At 44.5% G+C, this 26,232-nt stretch overlaps 1 protein-coding gene across 2 annotated transcripts in view; it reads right to left on the bottom strand.

The window, feature by feature from the left end:
* FAM117B (family with sequence similarity 117 member B) overlaps nt 1-25,202 on the bottom strand; it is a 41,284-nt gene extending 16,082 nt beyond the window's left edge. For both annotated transcript variants that reach the window (XM_073646462.1, XM_073646464.1), the window contains exons 1-4: nt 24,392-25,202; nt 9,337-9,422; nt 6,967-7,059; nt 3,150-3,263 (exon numbers count right to left, since the gene is read on the bottom strand). In XM_073646462.1, coding sequence (XP_073502563.1) covers nt 3,150-3,263; nt 6,967-7,059; nt 9,337-9,422; nt 24,392-24,950 — 852 coding nt within the window. In that variant the 5' untranslated portion in view covers nt 24,951-25,202. The remainder of the gene's footprint in view (nt 1-3,149; nt 3,264-6,966; nt 7,060-9,336; nt 9,423-24,391) is intronic.
* Between the last annotated feature and the right edge of the window lie 1,030 nt (nt 25,203-26,232).

Raw genomic sequence — 26,232 nt, 5'->3', positions numbered from 1 at the left:
CTCACAGCACGCACTGGGCACGCTGTGAGGATTCACAAGTCTGCAGTCACATAAAGTAACTGCAGACTTTCATGCCACACCTGGAAAACCCCTTTAATATTCACTCATTAGTTTAGGTATGGCTCAATACCAGACTCTGGTTAATAGCGTTCTGACAATGTGCAGCATCTACACTGAGAGCCCCGCTGCAGTGAGGAAATTAACTTTAGTCTTCCCAGCAGTGTTCAGTCACTACTCAGTGTAGAGGGCAGGGGCTGTTTCGCACCCCCGACACTGACTGAGAGCTGGTGCTAATGCTGAGCTGCTGTCAGTGCCTGGGGCATGGTTAAAGCCACTGCTCTCTATACACTAAGCGGTGACTGAACCCGTGCCGACGCCACCATGACTGAACGTTTAACACTGCCGGGGAGGATAAAAGTCCATTTCCTCCCTGCAGCAGGGATCTCAGTGCTGGCACCGGGCAGGTTCAGAATATTAACCTGCAGATTAGCCCCATATCTGCAAGTTAATAGCGTTTTTTAACGGGACAGGTTCCCTTTAAAACGAGACAAAACCAATTTTTTGTGGGTTTTTTCTTTTAATAGTTGCTATTTCGGCATTCACTTTGCAGTAAAAAACAATTTCATCCTCCTTGGATTTTGTTTCCCTGTTTTTAAGTACATTATTAAACCGAATGATGTCATTCAAACCCACAAGACGTCTCGCAAAAAAAAACAAAACCCAACAGTCCCTCATATGGCAAAACAAAAAATAAATAAAAAAACAGCTGCATCTCCAAGGTGTTACAGGAACCCCTGAGCTTCTGGCAATTTAAAAAAAAAAAAAAAAAGCCCTTTCTGAACTAAAAATGTGAAAGCGATTCAGTTTATAAAAATTCTGTTTTACCTTATACAGTTCCATTTTGTACAGAAAATCTTCACATTCACCTATATAACAAGTATTCCTCCCAGGATATACGTTTGGCCTTCTGCATATAACTAGCCAAAATAAAGGGCCAGAGAAGCAGATTGGGCTTTATACAAGTGGCAGCTGGTAACCTGCATTTAGGGCTTATGTGTGTGGTAAATCTGTGGCACTCAGCAGGGGGTAAGCGCTCTCAGAATACAAAGCAAAAGGGACAAGCATCTCTAGGGGCCCACTGCCTCCGCTTGGGGAACAAACACACAGAGGTTACAATATCTGCATATGGCACAGCACACTGACAAAAGCCTCCACAAAACAGAATCGGAGTTTTGGTAAAAAGGCAGAACTGTAAACGTTGTACATTGTCTACTGGGCAGGAGTGTCCATACATTAGCTGCGACTTTCACACTGAGGAAAAAAGTACATCTGGTACTAAACAGTGAGACAAAACTCAATATTGTTCTGCATCTATGGGCGCAAACTACAACTGAGCACAGCACATCACTGATAAGCTTGTAAATTATTCACTTTCATGGGGAGAAATAATAAATAATCATTTTTATTTCTATTGCCCAAACATATTCTGCAGCACTTTACAATACAGAAAAATTATGAGAAATCAAATAGCAAATTAAAGGCATCCAAGCAGGTTTGCTGGAATAAAGGCAATTGTGAAAAACGCAAAACTAATGTGGTCCCAAAATTAAAATATTGGAGATTGCCCAATTTCGGCAGATGCCCAAAGGCCTCAGCAGAAATCCCATCCCAGCCAATTTAGCATGGTCATGTATGTGGTGCCTTAGCCTAAGCTGCCCACTCTCTGTATTGTTCCAATGGGACCATTATGTGACCACTGCAGGCAATCCTTTGTGCATTGGTCAATGATAATTTAGTGATTGACTGCAGTGGCTACATGCCTGTCCAGACTAACAGGAAGTAGAGACACTAGCACAGTACTCCGGCAGCATTGAAAGAGGGGAGGTGTGGGATCAGTAAAGAGTGTATATTGTATCCGCCAATTGAAAACTACATGAAAAAGCCTTTTTTCGAGATGTAGGCTGATGGATAGGTCTGGTAGCATGCTTCTTCATGAGCGACCGTTTTGTGGACATAATAGCTATGAAGTCTGTTAGGCTACGTTCCCACGTTCAGGACCTGCGGCGGCCCTGAAGCTGCAGAACTTCCGTACCACGTCCGCACTATTTTATGTAAATTGGTGGACTTTTTTTTTTTTTTTTTTTTTTTTTTTTTACACATGCCGATTTTCCTCATCTAAGCAAGTGTATGGGGAAAATCTGAATGCGTACCCGCAAGAGAAATGGACATGCGCCGCATGTCAGTTTCCGCAGGTGATCCACATTTGAACAGAGACGCATAGTGGGCATGGGATTTCTAGAAAACCCATCCACTATGCTGTAACATCTGTCTGCTGGGGTTTTGATGCTGCATAAATAAGCAGCGTCAAAACAGCAAGCAAATCCTGAACGTGGGAACACACCCTAAGGAAATCGGAGCTATGAAGGAGGAGAACTTGTAGCACCAAAAGCCAAAAACTCATGCCCAACACATTTGATAAAACAGAGTTTTAGGCCCCAATTCATCAAATCTGGCGTAAAACACTTTGAAAAGTCACAACATTTTTGAGGCAGTGCAAACATTTTCAGACTTGGCGTTTTCACATTATATACAATGTGGACAATTTCTTTAAGCAATACAAGTCTATTGTCAGCTAATTTACATTCCCCTGGGTAAATTAAAGTAACCGTTATTACAGTGGGCCATAGACACTGGATAGCCTCAGTCAGCATTACCAGTCATGCTGCTAATATCATAGATGTTTGGCTCAGGTGTGATGTAGTCGGCTACTCATGGGCAAACGGTTGCGCAGCCCATGTACTGACCTATGGTGCTTCTAGTCTTCGGAGGAGAATCTACAAACATAAGACTTCATAATAGTATGTGTGGGTAGGTGGAAAACCTCTGAAAAACTTGTTAACCACCAACAAAGTCATCGACACACTGTACATGGCAAAGATCACAAAAAGATATTCAAGTTTTCCATTGAGACAGATTTTGTTGTAAGTCATCTATTACAGAAAAAAAAAAATCTAGTAAAGGAGCTGCAATTAGAAAATTTAACATGACCGGCAAATCTGTCCTGATTTTCTATACCGCTTGTTACATTAATCGATAGCTGGTTGCCTTGGTACTAGAGGTACTCCTTGCTGGGCAGTGCCAGCTCTTACCTGGCATTGGTTAATTGCAGTGTGGTTGCCATGGAACGGAGACTGCCTGTCCTTGTCACGATGGTGTCTGCTGCTGTGTTTACTCCTTTGAAGCTGCTGACGTAATTTTGCAATCTGAAGAGAAATCAAGATAGCAGATGTGTAGTCATTACAAAGTGGATTTACACAAACCATGAAGACATGGAACGTTTTCACCTTAAAATGTTAGGCTCTGTTTGCCCTTATATTCAGTGGCTTTGTCAGGGCTTATGTCCAGACTACGTCTTGCTCCCCACCTCTACTAAGTGCATACAGCCAAAAATGATGCATGACAGAGAACACTGACTCTGCATTATAGTCAATGGTCCCATAAGTGCATACACCCGAATCCCATTTTGCGTGGTTTTGGAGGTATGCCCCAACGGAGTAACTGAACATAGGGGCAAACATGAAGAGGATCAATCGTGATATGAACCCGACATTGCATGTCATTAAAGGATGATTGTATATACAAACCGATGCACAACTAAATAAGCCACCTGCCAATATAGAAGACTACATACATTTTTAGCATATCCATAAAATCTTAAATTGGCATACTAATATGCTAAAAATTGGATCAATTGAAAAAAGTTCATAGAAAACAGCAGCAAAAGAATATAGTACAATAGTAGGCTGAACTTCAAATTACAGATTGATATAGCTGCCAAGTATAGGACTCTTATGGACAGAGCATAATAATGAATATAGAAAGGGAGGGGGAAAGAATGATCCATAAAGTTCAAGATATAAGGAAAAAGTATCAAATTTATTAATAGAAATAATCACAGCAGACTGGGGAACGCAATACATGTGCAAAGTGTGCATGGAAAGCACAGGAATGGATCAGTGTCACAACAAAATGACTGACACACCTAATAATTAATACAGAGTCAGTGACAGTAATAAGCCATAACACATTAGCTCACACATGTAATAAATAATATAGTGTGACCACTAGGTCAGTAACAATAGTAAGCCATAGATATCAATGTCAATAGACATGATTGTGCCTCATCAGTGTAAAAAGTGCATTACCGTGTATGGATGCTCCTGAGACTTGGAAGTCCGCCCCGACGCGTGTTTCGGAATGCCTTGGTCAGGCGTTTCATGCACACTTTGCACATGTATCACGTTCCCCAGTCTGCTGGGATTATTTTTATTAATAAATTTGATACTTTTTGTTATATCTTTGACTTTATTGATCATTTTTTCCCCCTACCTCTCTAAAAATTGGATCAGAAAGGCTGAACCCTACTGACGCAAACCTTACTTAATGGCTACTGTCCAGGCTTCTATCTGACATGGAGAGATGCATCTGTCTGCTGAGCACTTGGATTGCAGAAGCAACAGTCCCACCGTCCATTGAGTACTATGCGCTGGTCCTATTCCAATGGGACCCATGTGCGACACTGAAGCTTGTCAGACAGTTGCCTCAGCAGCCCGGCTGTCAAGAGCGCTTCCATCTCTACACTGCTGATCTGAGTATGGCCGCTCCTCTCTAATCCTAATTGACTCAATAGGACACCACAATAGTACACTACTATCTAATGTATGTGCACAGCTTATGTACCTCACAAAAGGGGCTATTTGTACTAATGTTTTACTGCAAATCATATTAGTCCATCAATCTACCTGCGCTCCTTAGACAAATACAATGTCTAATTGCCACTAATGCTACATTGAACTTTAGTTGAAATATATTGCACGTCTCAATCCGCACGGATTAATCTAGACCACCTGCTAAATGAAAAAAGTATACAGCCCCATAGTCACTACACAAAACAACTGATGCAGTTCATGTCAAACCTAAAATCAGACAAGGTACGCACGGCCCATCTAACTGAGCAGATGCAAGCATACAGCGTTTTAGGTTACCCACCGACTCATTGGCAACCACGTATACAGTTGTGCTCTTTGTGGGATCTCCTGGCATTGAAAGGAGTAAACAACTGAACTTTCTAACAGACTGAAAGAAAAGGTATGCCAAAGTGCACTCTTGACGTACATCTAAGGAAACATTTGACATATACATCAGGGGCATTTCCTGGCTTCTATAATTAAAGGGGTTTTCCCAAGAACAAAGTACATTTTAATCACTAGATCCTGGAATAAAAATACGTTCCACAATTGGTCTTTAAAAAAAAAAAAAAAAAATTCCTGTGCTGAGATAATCTTATAAATGTTCCCGTGTAATGGCTGTGTCTGACCATACAGGGACATACATGGTCTGATCATACCACATCTCCTGGGCAGGGGAGGAAGCAAAAGAGTATACAGACAGGACAGCAGGGGATCACAGCTGATTAATTCTGTAAGGTAACATTTCACTGCTTGAACAGAAATGTTTTTTTCCCACAGAATGCAGCAGCTGTGATCCCATGCTGTCCTGTCTGTATCCTCTTTTTTTGCATCCTCCCGTACCCAGGAGATGTGGTATGATCAGACCATGTTCCTGTACGGTCGGACACAACCATTACACAGTACACAGCAGGGGCACATTTATAAGATTATCTCAGCACAGGAACATTTTTTAATACATCCACTTGTGAAACTTATTTTTATTCCAAGATCTATGGATTACAATGTACTTTGTGGGGGTAACCCCTTAAATATGGAGAGTGTTTACTGGCCTATATATAGTGTTAGTTACTTATGTGTCACATCTCTGGAGTCACAATCCATTTTGTGGATACACTATATGGGCAAGTTTGGCTTCAGAAAAAGGTTAATTCTTAGGCTAAGTGCCCACGTAGCGTTCTTCAAGTGTATATGCTGCGGAATTTCCGCAGCATAAACGCTTGTTAAACGCTAGGTAAACCGCCCCCCATGGTCCCCAAGGGGATTCCGCAAGTTCTATGCCCATGCTGCGGATTTTTCCGCAGCGTTTATGCTGCGCTCAAAAATCCGCAGCATGTCCATTACTTTTGTGGAAACGCGGCGTAATCGCCGCCATTGACTTGCATTGAGAAGCACATAATCCGTGTCAGTACATTTGTACTCACGGATTATATGCGTTTCAATGTGCGGATGGTACCCAGTTCTGGAGGAGAGGAGACTCTCATCCAGACCTGGGTACCATTGTACCTGTAAAAAAAAGAATAAAATAAAAAATAAAGTTTATATTCACCTTCTGACGCCCCCTGGTCTCCTCCTCTATGCTTGCGGGCAGGACTGAAGGACCTGCGGTGATGTCACAGTCATGTGACCGCAGGCCCTTCAGTGCAGTGTCCCGCGATCAGCTGGCAGACAGGAGCTGGCGCAGCTACACACGCTGGGCCATCAGAGGGTAAGTATAGGTTTATTTTTTTTATTTTTAAACATTCTTACGGTCACACTATATAAATCCATGCTGTTTGCATGGATTTATATAGTGTGACCAAGTTGTCAAGCACTTTCCAAGTGATGCTAAAATCGCCTGGAAAGAGCTTGTCAATCCGCATGCAGAAACGCATGTGAAGAAAGCTTCAAATCCGCATGTATTTGGCAGGAAAAACGCATGCACAATCTGCATGCGTTTTTTCTGCCAGGGAGATGCAGAAATGCTGCAGAAATTTTCTGCTTCATTTCTGCATCGTGGGCACATAGCCTTATTGTAGGAGGTTCGATATTCTCTGTAATTCTGAATAATTTCTGCAAATCTACCAGATGCAAAATCCAAACTGAGCATCCAAGAGAAAGTCTATGACATGACAATGGCCAGCATTCACTGCCTGTCTTTGAAGACTAGGTGACCACAAGAACGGAAACACAAAGGCAGACTGGCGGCCCATTAATCTGCACACAGCAGCTGTCTAACCTCTTTCAGCTGCTCATTGCTGCCCCAGGACGCAGATCGCTTGTGAGAGCTTTTCTTCTTTTCAGCGTACTCCTCAGCCCAAGCACTCTCAGTCTGCATAATAGATGAAGAAAAACAAGTTGACCTTTTTCCATTACAGCTGGATGCATTGTTTAATTATTACAGGACTAGTTATTGGAACGTACGATGATTTTCATTACTCACGTTTATTCTCTCTTAGCAGATAAGAAAGGTACCCATGCTTTGTAAAACAGATGGCTACCAAATTGCTTTGCAATCATTAAAAGCTGCATTTAAGCAGTATAATATGAGACTACTATTCCCAAGCTTTAAAGGAAACCGATCACATGAAAAAAAAGCTATTAACCTGCAGGTTAATGGCGTTTTGAACCTGCCTGGCACATGCACTTACAGTCCTGCTGCTGGGAGGAAACTAACTTTATTCTACCCAGCAGCGTTCAAGTTTCAGTCATGGGGGTGGTACTGGCGCGGGTTCAGTCACCACTCTGTGTACAGAAAGCAGTGGCCCACAGCACTGACTGACAGAGGGCCCTAATGCTGAGCTGCTGTTAGTCAGTGCAGGCGGCGTGGTTACTGCCGCCGCTCTCCATACACAGAGCGGTGACTGAACCTGTGCCAATGCCACCCCTATGACTAAAATCCAAACGCTGTTGGGAGGAATAAAGTTCATTTCTTCCTGACAGCGGGGCTCTCCGTGCTAGAGCCGGGCAGGTTCAAAATGCTATTAACATGCAGATTCCCTTTAAGCCCAATTCTATATCTTCCCCTTCGGTCACCATAGCCTTGAATTTTAGGAAGTTGTTTGAACAATCAACCTGTATACAGGCTTATTATCGTAAAATTATGGATTGTTCTGATAATCGAGTAGTAAAGTTGCAGCCAGGGCTTCCAAGAAGTGTATAATCTATTCTTTAGGCCGGTCAGGTTATCAGATACTCCTGATTACTGAAAAGACTATGTACCTCAACAGTTACCAATTTCATGTTAAAGAGGGTAGCCACTACTTAGAAAACCACTTCTATATCCCCCCAAGTAAAATAAAGGTCTATACTCTCCTCCGGACGCAGGGTCTCCTGTGAGGTTACGCCACGTGAGCCCTAAAGTTAATCACAGGCCGCTTAACTCTCACTTCTGTCAGACATAACTGTCATTCAGAGGAAGTCAGAGCCGCAGAAGTTCTCACTTCCTCCAGGGGTCTTTTCTGTCCAAAGTAACAAAGCGAAGAGGCCGCTGACTAGCTACAGGGCTCTCATGGCAAATAAACGTCACGTGAACCCCGGGAGACCAGTCACAAATGTGAGGAGAGTATAGGCTTTTTTTTTTTCTTTACACAGGGGAATATAAAAATTGAGAAAAGGTTGTCCGAGTAGTGGACAACCCCTTTTGCGCAACAGTTCTTAAAAGGGTATTCTGTGTCTATATGCTTCTGCATCCGGAGGTAAGCAGGGTCAGTGACTGCACATCTACAAACATCTTTCAAGTTGTCTGACTGGTGTACCATATCTTCTACTCATGTACAGGGCTGTTGCGCCTTTATCAGGAGAACCATGGCTGGTCCGGGCATCTTGGTCTGTGATTGCTGGACATGTGAAACCAAAAGTTGTCCAGGCTTAGAGTTCAAGTCTCCAGTGACTATGCGACTGCAGACTTGTGAAACCACACCGCGTTCAGTGTGTGCGCTCTATGGATTTTCCGGTGTCAGCGCTGGGAGCAGGCGGGCGGGTGACTGAATGTATGCGTTTTGCATACATGTGGCCACTTGCCAAGTAGACGTGAGCGGCTTTGCTCAATACAAGTGAATTGAGCGAGACCGGACACTTATGGTTGGAATGCGGCCTGGAAGAATGCAAATCTCATATTTGCCGGCACATGACCAGCCACTCCCGATGCTGGAGAATCCTGACAGTATGCTGTGAGGATTCACAAAGTCTGCAGTCACAGAATGACAGCAGACTTGCGCCCCAAGTCTGGACAACACCTTTAATTTTACAACCAACTACAAGATAGCTGTACAAGTGATCATGTTTACAAAAGATTTCTGCCATTTCAGCAATCGTCATCACACAAGTTTAAGAAATGAGAATGGGATAAAAAGCTGCAATGCAACGGCCCAGTTACCAAAACTTGATGGACAAGGGGCATTACCAAAATTCAAACTCCACAGGATAGAGGGCAACTTATTGTTTTCTCAGAAATGGGGCAAATTCTCCATATCGAGAGCCCTGTTCTTGGGATCTTTGGGGAGGTCCCCAGCAGTTGGCTCCCGTTTCCCCGTACTAATTGAGGCTGCAGTAAATAATACATGGATCACAATAAAACACAAAACCATGATAATAAACAGTGAGTTACCTGTGTAGACTGATCTTTCATGCAAGGAGCCACCTGTCCATGATCTCGGGGCCATTGTCCAGAGAGATAAGGTGCTGCAAGGGTATCTAGGAAAGATGTAAGTCTTATTAAACTGGATTGGATATATATATATATATATATATATATATACATATACATATACACACACAGTACAGACCAAAAGTTTGGACACACCTTCTCATTTAAAGATTTTATCTGTATTTTCATGACTATGAAAATTGTACATTCACACTGAAGGCATCAAAACTATGAATTAACACATGTGGAATTATATACTTAACAAAAAAGTGTGAAACAACTGAAAATATGTCTTATATTCTAGGTTCTTCAAAGTAGCCACCTTTTGCTTTGATGACTGCTTTGCACACTCTTGGCATTCTCTTGGTGAGCTTCAAGAGGTAGTCACAGGAAATGGTCTTCCAACAATCTTGAAGGAGTTCCCAGAGATGCTTAGCACTTGTTGGCCCTTTTGCTTTCACTCTGCGGTCCAGCTCACCCCAAACCATCTCGATTGGGTTCAGGTCTGGTGACTGTGGAGGCCAGGTCATCTGGCGTAGCACCCCAATCACTCTCCATCTTGGTCAAATAGCCCTTACACAGCCTGGAAGTGTGTTTGGGGTCATTGTCCTGTTGAAAAATAAATGATGGTCCAACTAAACGCAAACCGGATGGAATAGCATGCCGCTGCAAGATGCGGTAGCCATGCTGGTTCAGCATGCCTTCAATTTTGAATAAATCAACAGTGTCACCAGCAAAGCACCCCCACACCATCACACCTCCTCCTCCATGCTTCACGGTGGGAACCAGGCATGTAGAGTCCATCTGTTCACCTTTTCTGCGTCGCACAAAGACACGGTGGTTGGAACCAAAGATCTCAAATTTGGACTCATCAGACCAAAGCACAGATTTCCACTGGTCTAATGTCCATTCCTTGTGTTCTCTAGCCCAAACAAGTCTCTTCTGCTTGTTGTCTGTCCTTAGCAGTGGTTTCCTAGCAGCTATTTTACCATGAAGGCCTGCTGCACAAAGTCTCCTCTTAACAGTTGTTGTAGAGATGAGTCTGCTGCTAGAACTCTGTGTGGCATTGACCTGGTCTCTAATCTGAGCTGCTGTTAACCTGCGATTTCTGAGGCTGGTGACTCGGATAAACTTATCCTCAGAAGCAGAGGTGACTCTTGGTCTTCCTTTCCTGGGGCGGTCCTCATGTAAGCCAGTTTCTTTGTAGTGCTTGATGGTTTTTGCAACTTCACTTGGGGACACATTCAAAGTTTTCCCAATTTTTCGGACTGACTGACCTTCATTTCTTAAAGTAATGATGGCCACTCGTTTTTCTTTACTTAGAATTTGTATTATGGCAAGAAAAAAGCAGCTATCAGTCTATTCAGTAGGACTATCAGCTGTGTATCCACCTGACTTCTGCACAACACAACTGATGGTCCCAACCCCATTTATAAGGCAAGAAATCCCACTTATTAAACCTGACAGGGCACACCTGTGAAGTGAAAACCATTTCCGGTGATTACCTCTTGAAGCTCATCAAGAGAATGCCAAGAGTGTGCAAAGCAGTCATCAAAGCAAAAGGTGGCTACTTTGAAGAACCTAGAATATAAGCCATATTTTCAGTTGTTTCACACTTTTTTGTTAAGTATATAAATCCACATGTGTTAATTCATAGTTTTGATGCCTTCAGTGTGAATGTACAATTTTCATAGTCATGAAAATGCAGAAAAATCATTAAATGAGGTGTGTCCAAACTTTTGGTCTGTACTAATTATATATATATATATATATATATCTATATCTATATCTATATATCATTGAACAGGCAATAATCCAAAAACCATCACAGGAAAAAACTGTCATACTTACAATGGTCACAATATTAATGCACTACAGAATGCAGCAAGCTGTCATGACAAAACGCAAAAGGCAGTACAAGTGCAAAATACTGATGAAAAAAAACACACACACACCTATCATCCATGGGGAGAGGGGATTATAGACGCACAAGGATAAGGCTAGTATAGTTCGTCAATCACACATATGTGTAGTACACCAGCCGCCATGATGGACGATAGGCTAGTGAGTGGTTGTTCCTCAGTATTATGCACTTGTGCTGCCTCAGTCTTATCTTTGGGGCTTGCCACATCCTGCAGAGCATCAGGTTTGTGACCAAGAATTTATTGGTTGTTAGGTGGTATTTTATCCCCCAATTAAAATAAGTATTTACACATAGCCTAAAAGTTTTGTTAAAAAACTGAATTATTTTTGTCAGGTTTTTCAAGTCACGGTAAAATTGCTGTGGTTTTGCAGCAATTTCTGAAAAGTCAAAAAATTGCAGCAGAAAAAAAATGCATTGAGTGAACCGTAAATATCCATTCGCTTCATACAAAAATCTTAGTCTAAAAGATGGATTCAAAATGCAAGCCTCTTTGTTGGTGGATACATGATTTTACATGGCTCAGGACTTTCCACCACAGTATTCATCCTTTTAGAACAGGCTCAAAGGATTTTTTTTAGCCTTGGCTTGATGTTCTGTTCCTACATGTTGCAAAATCATAGAAACATCATGACTGCAAGGTATAAATAGAACGTGATTACACCCTTTGGGAATGTCAAGTAAAGAAATTCCCTATATTACATAAATGTCTATGTAAAGACTCAGTACAGCTCTGTACAATGCTTGAGTTGTACACTGGACTACAGGGCCCATAGGACTATAGTAGGGACTACCTGTGCTAGTGCTGCAGTGAATGAGGAGGTGGCCTTGCAGTTACTGCTATGGAAGTTTAGCAAGAGTGAATAGAGAGTGCCATCCATCTGCTGCTATCTATTCATTATTGGGGAGATCTAGCAATTCAAAAGCACCGCAATTCTGGCGTTATCCGAGCCTAAGAACATTCATGACTTACAACAGATGTTTAGGAGTTTGACACACTTTTTTACAACTTCTCCGGTCAGGGGGCATGAAATTACTGAAATGGGATGTAGTTGATCAGATAAGGCTTGCAACATTGTGCGTCAAAAAAATTGACTAACATTTTAGCATAAATTTATGTCACGTTAGCCAACTAAGGCTACGTTCACACGTTGCGTTTTTGCTGTGTTTTTTTCCGCTGGCATAACCTGCGGCAGTAAGGAAGCTTCAGAAAAGCTGGTTTTGCTGAGTTTTTGCTGTGTTTTTATTGTCTCTTGTGCATACTGATAAAGTTTTTTTTTTTTTTTTTTTATAGTTCATGGTGTGATATCAGCAAGCATTGTGAAGCAATATACAGCAACTAACACATACCCACAGTTTATAAACAGACAAAATTCTAAGTGTAAGAGATCCTGTAACATATATTCAGTTTGACTACCATCAGCATTGTAGACACATACCGTAAGTCTGCAGGCAATGCCAATGTACTAGCAGACAACTATTAATAACTACACTATTCCAACATGTCAGCTCCTTGGCTGCAACACATGTTTGGATGTAAAGGTTTAGGCCTTGAAAAGCCAACAAAGATGCCTCCTTATCTGCAGACCGTATGTACCATATAAACACACAGTGCATGATCCAAATTGGATCACACAGTTTTACAGGCCATGGTGCAGAACTGTAAGTCAGATTTATAGAATTGGCTTGCTCATAGCAACCAGCCACAGTGCACAATATGCCGACGGCTGAGTAAATACACCTCTGGTGTGTGGCGTAACAGGAACTGTTGTATCCTACTCACTCCTACAGTCCTACTCACTTTGGGCGGCTCATTGTAAACAACGGGTTTGCAAAAAAGTAGACCATTACACAAAAGTTAAAAATTAACCAATACACAAATGTGTAGCTGTCGTTCTATAGTAGAACATTTTATTTATTTTACTCGCTGACAAGAGCACCATTAATTTCACAGCCCATTACAGACATCCTCCAACATAATTCTATATGGTTCATATTTAAAATGTAACTACAAATCAGTGGGAGGAAAACCTAACGACAATGGAAGCCTGAACCAGACTAGTTTAAACAATCTTTATTGATACATGCTAAACAAACACCACCCCTTTGAAGAAGCTAATGCGAAACTCATGTTGGGGCACAATCTGCCTTACTCAGTGTCCTGGTAACTCATTGATTTCTTGTGGGTATCTTCATATTCTGAGTTTACTTTGTGAGGGCCGGGATCCCGAACAGGGTGTATATTTTATTGTTTGTTTCCCTTTTCTGATTGATTTGCTGCTCTGGGAACTAGAATGTATGTGTTGGCCACTCGGCTTTAAAGACACTATACATGGATGCGCAGTACCTAAATACAGATCATCCCACAATCAATTTTATCCAGAACATCATGTTGGAGTTATGATCATCATTCTTGTGTTAAATTGTCTGTTATATTTATTTTGTGTGTACTTTTATCATATGCATAGCATGGATAAAGATTATTGTTAAACTAGTCAGGCTTAGGCTTTCATTGATAGCTTTTTATTTGCTATAGTTTGGAAGCACCGTTTAGGCTTCTGTGATTGGCCTTACATAGGTGTCATCTTTATGGAAAGGTTTAAATAACCATATTTTGTTGCATGGGCCTCAATTTCTTGCCTGATTGTTTGTTTCATAATCCAAACAAAATTATACCCATGGTTTTGCTGAGATTTGAGACGTAATACAGAGCAAAAAATTACAGCCCCAGAGTAGCTTCCTCAAGGTCAAATCTAGATGTGATAAAACTGCAAAAATTTTACAGAGCAAGTGGACTGGGCTTTCAAAATCCAACCAAGATGTAACAGAAAATGGCCAGACTGAAAGCAAAGCATACTGTGACTCGCTGTATTAACCAGATTTCAAAGAGGATTAATGAAAATTATCCACATTTGGATCCAAGCAAGAGTATATCCATATGGAAAAGAAATGTGTCACTTTTTCTGTAAGATTTCAGAAGGAAAATTTGCAGTGAAATATAGTAGCAGCAAAGATTAAATCTCATCTACATGCAGAGGTTTTGTGTCAATTTGCTGCAGAAGATGCAAGCATTTTGGGTAAAGAAAACCTGCAATCCCATCCCTATGAATTTTATCCACATCAAAATCCACAGTTGCAAAAGACTGTCTAAAAAAGCAAAAACAAACCCCAAAAAAACAAACAAAAACACACAAAATATACTCACAGTCCGGTCTCAGCCTTCTGCTGCTCCTGTGGCGGTATTTCCGGCTTCCTCCTGCTGGTCTTAGTTTACTAGCCCCTTCCAATGACAAAGTGAGCCAACAAATGACCACTGAAAACTGTCATGTGCCCCAGCGGCCAGTCACATAAGGCTATGTGCCCACGATGCAGAAATGAAGCAGAAAATTTCTGCAGCATTTCTGCATCTCCCTGGCAGAAAAAACGCATGCAGATTATGCATGCGTTTTTCCTGCAGAATACATGCGGATTCACATGCGTACCCACATGCGTTAACGCATGTGTTTCCGCATGCGGACTGACAAGCACTTTCCAGGCGATAGCATCACTTGGAAAGTCCTTGACAACTAGGCATGGATTTATATAGTGTGACCGTAAAAATAAAAAAATAAAAGCTATACTTACCTCCGATCCCCCGCCGAGTGTGCTGTCGCGCTCGTCCTGGCTTCTTCTGGGTTGCCGGCATCTCGCGAGACAGCCTGCGGTCACATGATAGCGACGTCACCTCAGGTCCTGGAAGGTAAGCGCTGCAGGGGCTGCCGGACAGGTGAATATAAACTTTATTTATTATTTTATTCTTTTTTTTCACAGGTACAATGGTACCCAGGTCTGGATGAGAGTCTTCTCTCCTCCAGAACTGGGTACCATCCGCACATTGAACCGCATATAATCCGCTTGTACAAATGTACAGACACGGATTCTATGCGTCTCAATGCAAGTCAATGGCGGCGCTTCCGCAAAATTAATGAACATGCTGCGGATTTATTTGCGCTGCAGAAACGCTGCGGAAAAATCCGCAGCATGTGCATTGACATTGCGGAATGTCATTGGGGACCATGGGGTGCGGATTACCATGCGTTTTTGATGCGTTTCCGCTGCGGAAACTCCGCAGCAGAAACGCATGAAAAACGCATCGTGGGCACGCAGTATAAATCATCCCTGGAGCAGGAAGTACAGTGGTGCCTCAGCACAGGAAAAAAGATTTTAGATTTTTCTTTCCTGGTTAGCAATTGCATTTGATCACCAGTGTTATCATTTTCCAGTGGAAAAGTACTGACGCTACATAGAATAAAATACTGCTTGCACAGGGACATTTAATCTCTTGCAGCTGAATTTTCACTGCTGACTCATCTTGATGTTAAAAACCAGATTAAGATTACACCTTGTACCTACTCTAACTGTAAAATACATCATCATAAAAAGTTAAGAAATGGGTTTTCCCATTTATCCCCTGAAAAGTTTTTTGCTCTATTCCTGGAGTCCCTTTGTCCCGGAGATATGACTGGTTTGTCCTTCCGAAATGGATGAAAGGGTGTTTTGAACTTTAGGATGTTTGCTAGTGGGAACTTCTTTTTTGAGACCGATGCTTTATCCAAAATCTCATCTAAGGTTGGGCCAAAAGAGAAATTCACCTTTGCATGGGATGCCACAAAGTTTGGATTTAGAATGAAAGTCGCCCCCCCGTCCAGTTCTTTAGCAAAAAAGTCCTCTTGGCTGATTTTGAAAAAGAGCATGTGCGTGCAGTAAGTCTGACCGCATCAGCAGATACATCTGCCAAGAAATCGGCAGCCTTCAGAATAGTTGGGAAGCTTGCTAGTAGTAGGTCTCTTGGACGCTTGTTTCCAATGTGGTAGTCAAGTGACCTTGCTGTGCCTGTGGCCGCTATATTGGGCTTGAAGGCTGCCGCCCCCTATTGCCAAGCTTTTTTCAAAAAGCTTTCCGCTTTCCTGTCTAATGGGTCTTCCAAGAGACCTACATCATCAGAGTGGAGAGCAGTCTTACGGGACACTTTAGAAACCGCGACGTCTATTTTTGGCATATTGTACCAGACACTGTCACCAGCATATCTATATCTTCAGCGGGAAAGCCTTAGTTACTTACCGGTAACGGGATTTTTCGGAGCCCATGACAGCACCACGAGAGAGAGGATCCGCCCATCATGGACAGGAAACCTACAGGTTAAAAAGGGCGGGACCTCTCTCCCGCCTCAGTTTAGTTAACAGAGCATGAGAGGACCGCCAAGGTTAATAACAACACAAATTCATTTTAAGCCAATTACTTTAAGTAACTTCCCCCGAAGGTGCAAAAAAGAAGAAAACAACTCTACGGGAGTGCAATAACAACACCAGTGTAGGGAGGGAATATAAGGGTGCTGTCATGTGCTCCGAAAAATCCCGTTACCGGTAAGTAACTAAGGCTTTATTCGTACTCCCATGACAGCACCACAAGAGAATTACAGAGACGAAAGGAGATTAGGGAGGGACCACAGCTTGAAGCACCCTTCTCCCAAAGGTGAGGTCAGAAGAGTCACCCAAGTCCAATCTAAAATGCCTATAGAAGGTGGAAGGAGAAGACCAGGTGGCAGCCTTACATATGTCCTCGATGGAAACCCCCGTCTTCTCGGCCCAGGAAGTCGCTACCACTCTGGTGGAGTGTGCTCTCAACCCTTCCGGTACTTCCCTATCCCCCCGAGTAAGCGAGGGAGATGGCCTCTCTAATCCACCTTGCGATTGTGGATTTTGAAGCTTTACAACCTTTTCTGGACAACTGATGGCATATAAATAGGGAACTATCTTTCCTAAATTTGTGTGAAACCTCAATATTTAAGCACGCACCTCCTAACATCTGATGTATGTAGTTTCTCCTCTTTCTGATTCTTAGGGGGGAAACAAAAGGTTGGAAGATTTACCTCTTGAGTTCTATGAAACAGCGAGACTACTTTTGGGAGAAAAGCTGGATCAGGCTTTAACACAATTCTATCATCCATAATTTGGGTAAATGGAGGGGATATAGAAAAAGCCTGTATGTCACTTACTCTTCTGGCCGAAGTCAGGGCCACTAACAAGGCTGTTTTAAGAAATATAATTTTATGAGTAGCTGAATCTAGAGGTTCGAAAGGGGGGGTTAGTTAAGGCATTTAAGACTAGGTTTAGATCCGAGGGAGAGGGTTTGGATTTAATGATAGGTCTACATCTGAAAGAGGCCTTTATAAACTGTGCTACCCAATAATTTGCTGCTATATCAGATGCAAATAAGGCCCCTAAAGCCGACACCTGTACCTTCAAGGTACTAGTGGTTAGACCCTGTTCTAACCCACGTTGTAGGAACTCTAGTATCTTCCCAATAGGGATCCCATCCTCCAGCTTGAATTCTGTAAAAGATAGGAATTTTCTCCAAGTTCTAGCATAGATGCGGGTAGTAACGGGCTTTCTGCTACTTAAGAGAGTGTTTACCAAATTTGAGGAAAACCCTTTGCTGGCTAACAGTGCCCTCTCAAATTCCATGCCGTCAAATGGAGATTTGGGGCTGGAGGATGGGAAACTGGGCCCTGAGTAAGAAGGTCCGGGATTTCCGGAAGGATCCAGGGGTCTGATATTGACATCCTGCGGAGACAAGAGAACCATGGCCTCTTGGGCCAAAAGGGGCATATGAGGATCACTCTGGCTTAGTCTGTCCTGATCTTTCTTAGGACTGACTGAAGTAGGACCATAGGAGGGAAGGCGTATGCCAAAGGAAACTCCCAGGGTATCATGAGGGCATCCACCGCCAGGGGCTTTTCTCTGGGGTCTAGAGAACAAAATGCTGTCACTTTCCGGTTGGACTTCGCTGCAAACAAGTCCACTGCTGGAAGACCCCACATTGCCACGATCCTGGAGAATATTCGAGGGTTCAAGAACCATTCTCTTTCCTTTAAGGAATTGCGGCTGAGAAAATCTGCCCTGATGTTCTCTTTTCCCCTTAGATGGACCGCAGAAAGGGAGAGAAAATGATCTTCTGCTTTTTGAAGAAGTCTGTCTGCCACTCTCATTAAGTCCTTTGAACGGGTCCCCCCTTGATGGTTTATATCTACCCGGGCTGGGCAGAACACCTGCGGGATGCTCATCCGTTCCGGGACGCCCATGCTGTTCCGGCGTCCCCACCCGCACTTCCTGGCCGCGCGCGAACTGTGTCCACTTCCGGTGGAGGCCCGTCATAGGCAAGCCCCAACATGGCCGCGCCTGTACGTTCCCCGCGGTCGCGATCTCTTGTAGGAAGCGGGGGGGGGGGGGGGTGTCTTACCCGCATGCGGCCTCCATCCGCACATACAGCGGACCATCCAGCTCCAGTGAGGGGATGTCACGCTGGCCGCAACGCGCACGGAGGTGCCCCAATGAGCCCTGCCGTGGCGCCTCCAGGAAGAAGAGGACCGACCAGGGGAGGCATCTCATCGCTTCAGGTACCCTGTCTATCCCTCTGGGCAAGAGACCGCTCCAATATTCCTCCTGCAGGAACCTGATAGGTCTCCCATCATGGACAGGAAACCTAAACTGAGGCGGGAGAGAGGTGCCGCCCTTTTTAACCTGTAGGTTTCCTGTCCATGATGGGCTAATCCTCCCTCTCTCGTGGTGCTGTCATGGGAGTACAAATAAAACATGCTGACCTCCGCAATCATCATCATCAGAGGATGAGGAGGAGGAATCTGAATATAACCTTCTTGGCTCTCTGTTTTCTACCTCATCTTCTGAGCTGGAGTTTAATGTGACGTCTTTCCTCCTTGATAAGGTCCTGGGGCCTTCTTTCCCTCTGAACTCTCTCAATGATTTTTTAATTCTAGTCTTGATTACGGACTTCATGTTTTCCATCAGGGAGGGGGATTCTTCAGCTAGGGGGTTTTCTCAATACATGAATAACAATCTTTAGCTGTATGCAGACAATAATTTACACTTGCATAATGCACATCCTTTATGCTTTGTTTTGACCTGCACTTTTCTCTTTCCTATATTACATTTAAGTAGATGCAGGTACAGGTTACATATACCAGGGTTTTCTGGACACACCCAACCTGAAGTAGGAAACTAACAAAGCATGTGGTGTTGCGTATTCTGTAGGCTCTCCTGGCTGGTCGCTATCATCCATCCTGGATTGTCCCTCCGGCTGGGATGATCCTGCTGTGAGGAGTCGTTTTTATATTGACTCAGGGGGAGCTCAACCCCTCACAGGAAATTATGTCAGGGAGACCTAGAAGTAATCTCAGCATTTCCGATCTGGGTCATGCCATGCCATGCTTCCACCTCCGGAGCTGCGCCCGCCATGGATATACGGAGGAGACACTGCGCTATACCAGGCTGTGCTCCCCAACATCACTTCAGAAATGGCCCACAGAGTGCACAACCTAGCCCCCCACCCCCCCAAACCCGGGAAATCACTGCGCCATGCTCCCCCTGCCGGAAGTGATGTCCGTCGCCACTTGGTGGAGCTACTGCGCCTTGTCTGGCCATGCTCCCAAATCCTTCTGCAGTCCAGAATCCCAGGTTCTTTCCACTAGACACAGGTTCGATGATGCTGGGAGCAGCCGCCACCAGGTAAGACTTCTCCCCGGCAGCGTCGAGGAGCCGTAGGTCTCCCTCAAAGACAGGAAACCACTGAAGCATATAGAGAGGCTCCGCATTCTAAAGCTTTATGTCTCCTGACCTTCAGGGCTGTGGAGTCGGAGTCTGTGCTCATTTTGGTGGAGTCGGAGTCTGTATAAAATGGACCGACTCCTAAAATATATAATAAATTGGGTGCAGTAGATCAATGCAGTTTGTGGGGAATATTTTTTTCAAAGGAATTTGGGAAAGTTATGAAATGTCCTATAAATGGCTGCTCTATTCCTGATCTAAGGCTACATTCACACACAGCGTTTATGCTGCGTTTTTTGAGGATACGTTTTTCAGCTGCAAAAGCAGATCAGCTTTTTAAAAAAACACATCACCTGAAAGGTTTTTGAGCTCATAGATAATGTTTTCAATAGCAAAAGCAGATTAGAAAAACGCCGAACAAACTGACATACTCATTCTTTGTGAGGATCCGTTTTTGAGCCCAAAAACAGATCCTCACAAAACGATGTGTCTGAATGTCATATCTTGAAACCCACTGACTTTTCTGGGATGCCCAGAGACACTGCATTTTACTGCAAAAAACGGATCCACAAAAAACGCTGTGTGTGAATCATGGCCGAAGCCAGCGAGGGGCAGCTACCCCCCCCCCCCAGAAGCAGGGGCACGCACCTATCAAAACTCACTTGTATGCTGCAGTGCTCCCATCCTGCACTGGCTCCAGACTGCAGGGGGCAATCTCCCCTCCTCTGTCATGTCTTTTGCAGTCTTCACCAGAGAGAGGAGGGGGAGGGGTGCCTGCCCTGCACAGGATCCGATTCCTGGGCCCCGAGCTGGAGAAAGTGAAAGTACTACTGCTCATCTCTGTCACAGGAAGGTAACTAATGCTAATATTGTAGGTGATTATTATGTGCTCTCTGTACAATGTGTGTGAACTATATGTGCAATGTACTATTTGCTGTCTGTAGCTGTCAGCTATCCATCATTATATTCTATCTAAATATCTTGATTATTGTATCATAAAAATGATTAAATGTCTGATGTTCACATTGTACTACAATAAATTTTTCACTTAAATATAAGCAATATATGTGGGAGTCGGAGTCGTGGAGTCGGTGTAAGGGAAATTGAGGAGTCGGAGTCGCAGGTTTGGCTTACCGACTCCACAGCCCTGCTGACCTTGGGGGTGAATCCTCTCTCTCCATGGTGCTGTTCTGGAGAAGGGAAAAAACATCATATATTCACCTCCCACACCGGGTCTCCTAGGGTCCACGTGACATTGTTATGCCATGTGAGCTCTGCAGTCAAACAACGGCAACTATTGGGCTGCTGCATCCTCACTTCTTCTGACACTGGTCAAAGAAATAGAACAGCAGGGTTCACGTGGAATAATGTCACGCAAGCCCCTGGAGATTTGGCGTCAATATCGCAACATTGCCGATATGCAACACTTCTTTTAAAAAGGGGTTGCCTAGAAAATGGAAAACCCCTTTAAACTTGCACTACATCAAGAAATTTATTGCATGCTATACCCTTCTCTGCCACCTTTGGGTACTAATAATTATACAGATCTTGTGTTACATAGCTACCATAAGAAAAATGTTTATTTGGGAGAAATTGTGCACACCATTTTCCAATTAGGCAAAAAAGAAAACATGAGCAATGGGCACTTGGGCCTGTGCAAGTATATGGCCAATATTTTGAAGAATTCATTCTTATTTGCAGGTAGCAAGCAATTTTATAAGGTTTGTAAATACTCAAATTAGGCTTTCTTGGAACGAACAGATATGAGCACTGTCTCCAGTGATTTTTTTTTTTAAATTCATTCTTTCACTAGTACCAGGGCTGTGGAGTCTGAGTCATGGAGTCGGAGCTCATTTTGTTGGAGTCGGAATAAAATGGACCGACTCCTAAAATATATAATAAATTGGGTGCAGTAGATCAATGCAGTTTGTGGGGAATATTTTTTCATAGGAATTTGGGAAGTCTCACGTATTGTTGCTACTTTTTTTTTTTTTAATAAATTACTAATGGCTGCATGATTTTACAGGTAAAACATCAGCAAATAAAGTGTGGCCAATAATCAATGATACTACCTTCATTTTCATGAAAATTGTCCCAAAAAAACCACAAGTGTGGAATGTGTGAATAGAGTCTTAAGCCCCCGTCGCACTAAGCGAGATCGCTGCTGAGTCACAAGTTTTGTGACGCAACAGTGACCTCAGCAGCGATCTCGTTACGTTTGACAAGTAGCATGGACCAGGCCCCTGCTGTGAGATCGCTGGTCGTGTCGAAATGGCCTGGACCATTTTTTGATCGTTGAGGTCCTGCTGGGTAGCATGCCTCGGTGTGTTTGACACCTTACCAAAGACCTCATTGGCGACTCAGAACTGAGACACATAGGCGTGCATTTGCGTTGCATCGTTATACAGGTCGCTGTATCGTTGGGAAGATCTGACTGTTTGACATCTCACCAGCGACCACATAGCGAAGCAGCAATGATCCCTGCCAGGTCGTATCGTTGTCGGGATCGGTGTAGCGTCGCTAAGTGTGACGGTACCTTTAGAAAAGGTGTTGTCCAGCCACAACAGCAATTTTTATTCAGACACTTCCCTGGTAGAAATGGATAAGGCCAGGTCTACACTGCGACACTTAAAAAATTACAATAATAAAATACAATGCAGCGATGTGTCCTGATGTGAACATGCTTAAAAGCAGCTACAAAAGTTAGTGGGAACTGAAGGGCGTTATTGGAAGGGTTAAATGACTTTGGGCCACTGATCTCACACTGCACACACACAGATCTGGGTGCCCCACATCAAATTCAGGTCCCTCTAGCCTGGCCCAAATGGGTTATGGGCATCAGAACTGGCATCAAAGCGGGCAGTCAATTTTAATTATTTAAATATGTAACTGGTGTTTTTCAGGGGTTAAATGACTTTGGGGCATTGCTCTCACACCACCAATACATACATAGTGATGACTCGCATCAAATTCAGATCACTCTATTCTAGCCCAAATATGTGTTCTGGGCATCAGAACACAGGGCTGTGGAGTTGAAGCCCATTTTGGTGGAGTCTGCATAAAATGGACCGACTCCTAAAATTGGGTACAGTAATTCAATGCAGTTTGTGCAGAATATTTTTTCATAAGAATTTGGGAAAGTTATGAAATGTCCTATAAATGTCAGTCCTATTCCTGATCTAAGGGTCTAGACATTTAGCTGAGATGAATCTGTGCTACAGTAAGTTTATCACTTAAACATGTCCCATGTATGAGGAGTCGTGGAGTCGGAGTCATGGAAATTGAGGCGTCGGAGGTTTGGCTTACCGACTCCACAGCACTGTCAGAACAGGCATCAAAGTGGGCAAATAGCCACTTTTCACAGATTTGAATTGGTATTTTTCAAGGGTTAAATGACGTTGGGCCACTGATTTCACACCACCAATACATACATAGTGATGGTTCGCATCAAATTCAGATCACTCTAGCCTGGCCCAAATGGATTCTGGGCATCAAAGTGGGTAAATAGCCACTTTTCACAGATTTGAAAACCCTGGAAAAACACCAGTTACTTAGCCAATTTTCACAGAATTGAATATTGGCTATTTGCCCATTTTGATGCCCAGAACCCATTTGGGCCAGGCTGGAGTGATCTGAATTTGATGCGAGCCATCACTATGTATGGAATGGTGGTGTGAGATCAGTGGCCCAATGTCATTTAACAACTGAAAAATACCAGTTACATATTAAAATCATCAAAATCTACTGTCTGCCCGCATTGATGCCAGTTCTGAGGCTCATAACATGTTTGGGCCAGGCTAGTGGGAGCAGAGTTTGATATGGGGCACCCTGATCTGTGTGACTGCAGTGAGATCAGTGGCCCAAAGTCATCTAAGGCTATGTTCACATACGTTGTGCCTTTTTCTGCTGCAAATCTGCTAACTTTTGTCTGGCAGATAAACAGCTGTGTAAAAAATGTGCGTATTTGCGTCCACCCATTACTTCCTATGGGTGGAAAAAAACGCAGCAAAATTTCCCATGGGAAGTAATGAATGGTCAAAAATACGAAGCAAAAAACACAACAAATACGCACATTTTTTACGCAGCCGTTTTCCTGCCAAAGAAAAGTTAGCAGATTTGCAGCAGAAAAAAAAAACACGTGTGTGAACATAGCCTAACTCTTTCAATAAAGCCTTTCAGTGCCCATTTTTGTGCCAGTTTTACAACTTTTGTAGCTGCTTTTAAGCATATTCACATCAGGACACCTCGCTGCATTGTATTTTATTACTGTAATTTTTTTTTTGTTAAACCTGTAAAAAAACAGAAAAAAAGAAAATTGCCAAATAAGAAACCTACCTACTCCAGCATCGTACACACATCGCATTTTCTAGTCATATCAGATCATTTCTACAAAACCAACACAATCTAAATACCATAGAGAATAAGGAGGCGCTGATGAGAGAGGACCCCACTACATGCAGTCAGGGCACTGGGGGTCAGGGCATGGGGGGCTTACCTTTCGGGGACACACTCTCGGGGGAGCTCCTCTGCTGCCAGCCAGACCTGCTGACGTTAGACAAGGACACCGGAGACGGGGAGGAGGAGGAGGACGGCGCCCCCGGGGTGCTGGGGTCCGCTGCAGGGCTGGAGACCCCCGGGGAGGGTGAGGTGGGGGAGCCCAGAGTGGGCTGCTGGTGGTGATGATGGTGGTGGTGATGTGAATGATGGTGGTGATGATGGTGGTGGTGATGGTGGTGTCCCCTGGTGGGAGACGCCCCGGTCTGAGTAGACACGGTGGGGCTGTTCCGGGAGCTGGTGACGGCCGGGGGAGACTCCACGCCGTTGCCGTTGCCCCCGCTCCCCCGGCCGGGGCTGCTGCTGCGCGGAGAATGGCGGAGGGCGGATCCGTTGTTGTTATTATTCACCCGTGTGGGGCTGCCGTGCTGCTTCAGCTGGAAGGGCACCGTGGCTCTCATGGGCTGCAGCCGACTGCCCGGTGCCCCGCCGGTGCTGCCGTTGGAGGGGGTCACCGGAGGTGTTGGGGAGCCATTTCTCCTCACCCGCTGCTGGGACATCTCCCACTCGTCCTATGGTCTCTCTGGTATAGAAATGGCGGCAGCTATGGCACCCAAACCACGGCCGAAAATAGTCTACAGCCCGGCAGCCGTCACTACCGGTAATCACGTGGTGTGGGTGTACGGGACCCCGCGGTGTCGGTGCTACGGAGGCTGCACCTGTGGAGCCCGCGGCTGCCGTGTCTGGAGACAACACAACACCCTGTGCGCCTGCGCCCCGCCTACCGACACTGCCGTCTTCCTGATTGGCTTATCTCCCGCCAATAGGCTTGCATCGTTCTGCGGAGCAACAGTAGCTGACTGGCTGCTGAGCGCCGCTTACACGCCGGGGAGCCAGTGAGGTAGCGGTTCCCAGGCCTCAGGGAATGAGTGTGAGGCAGAGGCGGGGAGCAGGCGGGACACTGCGCCGCACTCTGTGGTGGGCAGCGCGGCGGCGGCCAGTCACCTGCCAGAGGTTGTCATTGCGGCGGGCGCAGGGGGCTGGACCGGGCGCAGCAGCTCCTCTGTCGTCATGGCTGTAGTAACAGGAGAATGCCGCTGGCATCGGCTTGTGAGGGGGAGGTGGGCCGTCTACTACCACGTCTGCCTATGAATGGCTCTCCTGTGTTATGTCAGGAGAGAAAACACAAAGCCAGGGCAGGGAAGCAGAGCGATGGCGGTTACCTCACCTTACCTCATCTGCTCACAACCAGCAATAACATCCACTGAGGAAGCCATCCTGCCACACTCATGGCGCTCAGCTAGTCCTGATCCAGAGTGGATCTCCCCACAGCTTAGGCCGAGCTCACGGTGGACATTCACGCTCTGCATACAGACAGGGCCTTGGGGTGTGTGCTCAGGGTCAGGGGCCACTGTGGGTTTGATGCTGCGTGTTATGCAGCGGCCAGCTGTTACAGCACAGTGGATGGATTTATACAAATCCCATGTCCACTGTGCGTCTCCGTGCACCTGCGGATCACCCACGGACATGTGGCACGTCTTTCCAGACCGCAGCATGTCAATTTCTCTTGCGGGACCGTATGTGGACTTTCCCCATAGACTAACATCTATGAGGGAAGTCCGCATGAAAAAACAAAATAATTCACCGCCACTCATTTGCATAATGAGGGCAGAAGCCGCGCAGCTGTTCTGTAGCATCAGGGCCGCAGGCGGCTCCTGACCGTGGGTACATACCTGATGTGGTGTTCATAATGCCCCAGGCACTTTAAATGCTGTCACCCCTATTAGTAAGACCACAGTACTGGCGTCATCAGTGCTTTTTCGGTATGGCAAAAGAAATTAC

This window comes from Phyllobates terribilis, unplaced genomic scaffold (genome assembly GCF_046119375.1).
Source record: "Phyllobates terribilis strain yellow unplaced genomic scaffold, ASM4611937v1 Scaffold_9__5_contigs__length_417890890, whole genome shotgun sequence".
NCBI classification, from domain to species: Eukaryota; Metazoa; Chordata; class Amphibia; order Anura; family Dendrobatidae; genus Phyllobates; species Phyllobates terribilis.
Note: the sequence above shows the minus strand (reverse complement) of the source record. Positions and strands in the feature narration are given on the sequence as shown.